Genomic DNA, 7,290 nt, shown 5'->3' with positions numbered 1-7,290 from the left:
ATTTATTAAGTTTTTTTTTTATTATATGCATATAGATGTGTGTATTTAGATAGATTTTTCTCCATATCTGCACAGGCAGGCAGATTTATCAGATTTTATACCCTGATTTAATTTGCCGTCCGACAGTCGTTAGCATTTAGCAACAGCTGGTCTTACTGCCAGTCAATGCTTACTTGGTGAGAAGATCTCCTTTTAGAAAGTCCTTTATAAATGAGGATTACTGATATTTCAAATCTGTCATAAATGACACACCTTATATTTGTTCTGCTGAGAGGCATGTGGCAGACAACTGATTATTTATTAATAAGCAGGGAAGAGAATATCTCATTATATGGGACAATAAAAAATATTTCTGCGTTAGTGAGTATATTAAAAAATAATCTTTACATCCAAAAAGGGACAAATATTAAGCTGTTCAAATCCCAAATTACAGTAAATCATACAATCAAATTAATAAGCATTAAACTTAAACTGTGGTGATATGCACACTTTAAATTCTTTAATATTTACTAAGTTGAGAATAGCTCACCAGTATTAACATAAAATCAGCCCTTTATATGGAATTTCTTGATGCTACACAAAAGACAGCACAATTAAAGGATAATAACAATTTTAATAAATAATTCTACTTCTATATACAAATTGACAATGCTTTTATTTGTTTACCCTTAACATTTTGTGACAGGAACATTTTTTTGCCCAACTTATTTTCTATACAAAAGCAAAGTAAAGCAACCAGTAAAGCAAAACATTATATACAAAAAGTAATCCCTCTCCAAAAAAGGTGTATTTCTAACATGAAAACAACTAAAATGTTAAATTCTCACTAAAAAGAGCCAAGTTCCTGCAGAAGCAGTAACCACATCTCAAGATATACCAGTGATAGTTATTACTGCATGAACTACATGCCTCCTGAGCAGCCCTCTAATAGCATGAACACAATTTTAGATGGCTGTTACAACACAGAGAAACAGTAAAGCTAATTCCCCATAAAATAACTTAGCATGAATCTTTGACCATATAATGGAAGTTATCTATTTGTTTATATTGCTCTCTCACAATATGCTATCAACTGAGTGCAGAAGTCACTCCCAACAGTGTGCGCCATTTTATAAACTAACAGTAAAGAAAAATAATGTGAAGCCCAGATTATTATTATCATATCTCAGTATATGTATACATACAGGTTAATAAAAACTGGTAAATTGTATAGAGACAATAAAGAACAAACTAAACAACTCCCCGCTGGAGTTAAAGAAGACATTATTTTCAAACTTAAATCTACACACCATTTGGTTGCATATTTAAGTTCATGTATTGCACAACATACAAAAGAAGAACACAAATACTGCTCAGTGTGTTAGGAATATAAATAGAAAACCTTTAAATAATACAAAAAACAATTTTATCAAGTTTCAAGGTGAACCCACGAAGGCCATGTGTTGAGAAATCTAATTTCTTTCTGCAGGAAAAAAAACAAAACAAACAAAAACATTTGGCACCAACTGAAAAGAGCAGAATGAGGTGGGTGAGTGTTACTGTCTGGAGTAACACTGTGTGGGGCAGAGCTACACATCGCCTTATATCTATGTTACAACGTTTCCCTACCGTTTTAAGGTACATTCACACTACATTATGTTGAAACCTCAGTGCTAGGACTGGTTGCTCCCTTCCAGATGCCGACCAGCCTCCAGACCGTCGATGGACCTCATGCAGGCTGCTGTGGGTTCACGTTCATGTGCTGAGGATGTCCCAACAGCCCGATCCGCTGCTTCTGCTTCCTCTGCTCTGTCATCTGAAGATCACAGAGAGGTGAAATTTTTTTTCTATGGTCACTTCTGTTGTACGAACATCACCTTCAGCTGAAAATGCAGTGAGCTTCCCTGAAGTACCATATGTTCGTTGATACCCTTTTCCGTACCACTTTGCAGAAACTAACATCTGTGGCACAAACGCAAGACACTGCAACTGAAACCGATTCTTCTGAAATCCTACCAGCTTTGTCATCCACTCTGCCGGCTCGTCTGACGAAAGCAGCAGAATACGAACAACTGATACTGAAACTGAGTCGATTAAAATTTCAGAGATCAAGCGTAGCATGAGTCAAAACACAGGTGGTAACCTTTACAGCATCTCGAACCCATTCTGCTCAGAAATCGCTTTAATTAACATAAGGTTATGAAATACACACTGAAACAGGACAGTATTAAAAGTGAAAAGACAACGTGGTCCTGCAATGAGTGTTTTGACAGATATAACTGCTTCGGAAATGGAATGGTTTGTGACGAATATTATTAGGGTTCATAAAATGGACAGTTTAGCTCAGCTTGTAGAAAGGAGAAGCCATTTCTAGGCCAGAATTTTCTGTGTAAGCCAATTTTCTGTGGAACTACCCAATCAAAGCAAGCACTCAAACTATTAGCCATTTCGGCTCTTCCATTGGGATTTTGTACGTTTCAGTAAGTCAGCTTTCATACTTTTAAAACAATTCAAATACATACATTTTTTACATAAAAATGCTTGAAAGAAAGACCTAAACATCATGTTCCCCCTCTTACCCAACATATTCCTTTTGCTTTCGTCAAACTAAATGTTTCAGATCAAGTGAATTTAATATCAAATGTGGTTTCTTTGATTTTTTTAAATATAGTGTTCATTCAAGACCCAAAGGAACAAGATATATATGTGGACGAACTGTATATACTGTATATATCCCATCTTTTTCTTCCTTTGGCAGCTTCTTCTTCATTGACTATTTGAGCTGATGTAACAAGTAAATTTCTCCACTGAAAGATTAATAAAGTAAATCAATCAATAGATCAAGATGGCTAAAATAAATATTGTCCAACCATACAAGCAACAAAACATGCCCTGATTTAAGGACATAAAAGAACTGATTAGAAAATAATCATTTAAGGTTCAAAATACATTTTTAAGGCTTTGGGACTCGAAGAAAACCAAAGAGGAGCTATAGTAGTTAAAGAACTCTTCGTACCATATCTGATCAGCCTATAGACCGTCAAGGCATCTTTATGGGATGGAAACCCACATACATGATGCTGTTAAATTGGGACTACAGTCTTCTAAAAAAAAGCTCCAAATAACTTGCAACTTGGACAAATGTGGAGAACAGCTGAGACTATTATAAAACCCCCAAATACATGAAGGTGCAAACATTTTCATGAGTGATATGCCACAAGAGAAGAAATAATGTATTTCTGTTCTGTAAGTAGCAGTAGTGATGAACTTGCCAAGTGTGGCTCTGGCCCAACCAATTTTCTCTGACTAATGAGAAAAATCAGAGCTTTTTAGCGAGGTGTGCATTTCGTTCCATCAGGTATTAAACTAATAGCATTTCTGAAACACATCATTGCAAGCAGCGGTAAAAACATGCATTGGTAATGCTGTGGGAAAATGTTTCAAAGCACACCAGCAATTCCAAAAGGGGAATGCAGGTTTTGGAGTGAGTCAAAGTCTGGGATTAAATCTGATTAAGAAGCCCAAATGCGACCTTTGGCCACGGCTGAATTAAAACAAATAAGGGTGGGCCAAAATTCCTCCCTAGGGATGTTTATACTACTTGACATTTATTGCAAAAATGTGATGCAACAATTATTAGGTTTACAGGGCAGTTACTATTTCACATTGAGGCCATGATTGAGTTGGTCCAATCTTTTGTTAAATTTAAAAAAAATGTTATTTAACCATGGCTTCTGTTCTCAATCAGCTTTTCTCGGTTTGATATAAAAACAGTTTCCCTTTCTAAATAATTTAAGAATTACAAATTTTACTGCACAAAATATTTAAAGGTCAAATCTTTTAAATGACAAACTAATTTCTTTGATAGAAAACAAACATCTTCATTACAGTGACTTAAAGCTTTTAAATTAGGCATTTACGTAGTTGGCTAAAACATCTTTATACACAACTAAACAGAATGTAATACTAGGGCTGAGTGATTAATCAATGAAGTTAATTTATTCTCTGTTAATGAAGATAAAATTTTTGGAATCTGTATTTTTTCTTAAACTAATCCACTCACAGGGCTTCTTTAGCTCAGAGTGGCATCAATTCATCAATTTTTGTCCTTTGATGTGAACCTAAAACTGATAAACTCGCGTTCTGAGTGATACCACCAGTTGCAAACATTTAGTTTGTTGTATTTTCATTGTTTGTTTTTTCAATGTTTTTTCCAAGCATGTTTCAATGTTTGTTGCCATTTAAATTAAGGTCACCCCCAGAGGGGTAACTGAAAGCAATTCTAGTTTTTGAAAGCAACCATTTGTCATTCTTGTTATGAAACTGAAGTCAGAAAAAAATCAGTTTAGATTTTTACGCCATATCTCCCTGCTTTATCTAATAGGTTACTCATCAGAAAATGTAGACATTTCAAATAAACCAATTCCCAAAAAATCATAGCAGCCTCTAAGGATGTTGAATCTAGTTTGAAATGTGATGTTTATGTGTCCTTCACAGCTTTCAGTAACAGAATAATCATTTCCCTCTGTCTGGGTCAAAATGTCTCAGAAACATTCACTTCCTCATAGATAGTTCTCATTTCAAGGGTAAGGACAATTTTACAATTCTGTTTACTCGAAGCAGCAGATTGCAGCAATTGTGCAACCGTAGTCCAGTTTATTTAGATGCAAGATCAGCAAAAAAGTCTCTTCTCTCTCGAAGAACAATAACTGAATAAAACAACGATTTTAAAAATGTTTTAGACTTATTTCCAATTATAAATTTGGTAAACTATGCTGGAAAAAAAAAAATTAGGTATAGCAAATAGATCAAATCCTAACCGGAAATTTAATTCAGTAAAAAAGAAAAAAAATAATGAAAAACTGTTAGATGGAGATTAAAATAAAAAGAGATAAAAAGGCTCCCAAGCTGTGCTGTGAACTATGACTCATTGGCATTTACTAAACTCATCTAAAGGGCAACGAGCAGCAACAAACCAAGGATGTGAGGTGTCCGTATCGTTTAGAAAACAAATGTCTCACTTCTCATCTTTTCCCCCATGACGGGGTGACTGACACCCTGCTAATTCGGTTTAGTTTTTTTTTAATGGAACCAACCTGCTCCTTGAGCTCGGTGAGCTGGCCCGAGAGGTTGGTCACCAGCTTCATGGTGGACTCCAGCTTCTCTTGCAAGCTTCGGATTTCATTCTGCTCTCCATCCGCATCACTGCTCACCAAGGACATGGCCCGCATTCGAGGAAACCAGTCTAAGTTGTGCTCCTGGTAAGAAAAAAAAAAAAAAAAAATACTCAATTAGATTTGGATCAGATCTAAAAAATAATTTTTGTGGCTCTTTAATAAACATTGCATATAAAAATTACTTTTTAGAAAAACTAATGTATACCTAAAGTCAAAATAGCTTGATTGTACAGCACAAAGGCTCTCATTTGTCTTCTTTGATTCAAACCCTTCTTCTGAGACTCATTTTAATAATCGTTAACTGTTTGCAGTGATTTCAATCAGTCAACTCATGGTGGGACTTTCCATATTAGAATCACATGGGATACTCAGACATTCTTGAAATCACCTAAACCGGATGGTTCACTCAGGGGTGATATGTTGGAAACATGCAGTTTAATGCACAAAATAATAGCTGCTGCACTTTCAAAAAACTGTATAACTGGGCGAGATATTTCCTCATTCATGCAGCTCTGAGGTGAACTTGAAAACACTTGAAATGCTCTTATCAGGCAGAGTCGAGGCTCTAGATAAGGAGTCGTTTGAGTGTGCTAATCGGCAGGAAGAGTTTTACAGCAGCTAGAACTGGTCTAAAAGTGCAGAGGTACTTTTAAAGAGGGTTTAGGGATTATGACCTTCCTAAAGACAGACTGGTGTGAAGCTTACTCAGAAGGAAAGACAGTGTGTCGTTATGAGACCTTTGACATCACTTCTGGCAGACAAGGGTTAGTGAAAACCACAAATCATCTCTGCTTAGTGTCATATTTATTGTTTTTTTATATATTAACTGTAAAGGCAGCCATCTTAGAACCCTTAGATGGTTGTATCTGCTGCTGATTCCAAGTTTTCACATATTATGTTAGAAGAACACAATTTATGGCCAGCTTATCAACTTTTCTTCTTTTGTGTCTTATGAAAAAATGTCTTCTAGAAAAAAAAAAAACTCGTTATTACTCGAACTAAAAGGGGAGATTTAAAAAGGCATTTAAGTTGAGTGAGTGTACTTCAATATGCATTGGTAATGAAGAAATTGGTACGCTGCATCTTTGTAAATATGAACATTATACTGTAAATTAGTAAAAATTCAATTTTCTTGAGGGATGGAAATCAAAAACTTAAGTCTCACAGCTTGTATATCCACTCCACACAGTAATATGCCAAGCATTTACATTTACTAATTTATATTATTATGGCTGCAACAACTACTCCTTGTTCAACTTTTCCTCCCACAGTTTTTCCTTTCACTTAACTTTCCATTCTTTTATTGCGCTCCTTTGGGTGGCAGCCAATGACCTTCTGCAGGACAATAGTTATATCAGAAGTTACCTATCGATTTTAAAATGAACAGTACAGCAATTCAAAAGGTTACATGACAAATATCTTGAGATACAACCCTGTATACTGATAAATATATACTATAAAAATAACATTTTGGTTACTTTTTCCAACATCTCCCCTCTGACTGGAAGTAGCTTCATCATTATATAGTAGTCTAGCCAGAGACCATAATTGGATTTGTGGAAGGACCACTCATGATTAGTGTGATGGCAAAGACGCCTCCCAAACACAAAGACTTGGAGACTGAAGATAATATGTCAAAGCACAAACTGCAAAAAAAAAAAAAAAGTTCCAGCTATTAAACAGGTCATTATTGTAATGCCAATAGAGATTTTCCAGCTGAATATAGAGAAAGGTTTGAAAAATTTTAATAAATTGTTTTATTAAAACAGAAAACAGGAATAAAAAATATTTATCCTTAATGCTTCTTTAGACTATTAATTTTCTTTTGATAGATACAAGTCAAATTTTCTTGTATAGATATGGTATATATAGGTATGATATAGGTATGATTAATTTTGCACCAGCTGTAACAATATTTTCAATATAAACACTGGAATTAACTATTTCATAATATTTTAAAGTAGGAGAGACATCTGTATTTTTATATTTATTTTCATATCAACCTCAAATAATCATGATTGGAAGTGATATTTCAAACAGAAATTAAAACCAAAAAAAAAAAAAAATGGAAGGGCAGTTTTTTTATCGTTTAATTATTATATAATATATATATATATATATATATATATATATA

General features: G+C 34.5%; 1 protein-coding gene across 13 annotated transcripts in view; it reads right to left on the bottom strand.

The window, feature by feature from the left end:
• Positions 1-624: 624 nt before the first annotated feature.
• Positions 625-7,290, bottom strand: part of LOC107082357 (inositol 1,4,5-trisphosphate receptor type 1-like) — a 111,770-nt gene continuing 105,104 nt past the window's right edge. For 12 of the 13 annotated variants that reach the window (XM_015371001.1, XM_015371007.1, XM_015371003.1 and 9 more), the window contains 2 exons: positions 5,076-5,237; positions 626-1,795 (listed from right to left, as the gene is read on the bottom strand). In XM_015371001.1, the coding sequence (XP_015226487.1) occupies positions 1,709-1,795; positions 5,076-5,237 (249 nt within the window). In that variant the 3' untranslated portion in view covers positions 626-1,708. Of the gene's footprint in view, positions 1,796-5,075; positions 5,238-7,290 lie in introns of all 13 variants that reach the window. The other variant, XM_015371006.1, reaches the window with a different exon arrangement.

Source organism: Cyprinodon variegatus, unplaced genomic scaffold, assembly GCF_000732505.1.
Source record: "Cyprinodon variegatus isolate N-32 unplaced genomic scaffold, C_variegatus-1.0 Scaffold51, whole genome shotgun sequence".
In the NCBI taxonomy this organism is placed as follows: domain Eukaryota; kingdom Metazoa; phylum Chordata; class Actinopteri; order Cyprinodontiformes; family Cyprinodontidae; genus Cyprinodon; species Cyprinodon variegatus.
This window is presented reverse-complemented; position numbering and strand designations above follow the sequence as displayed.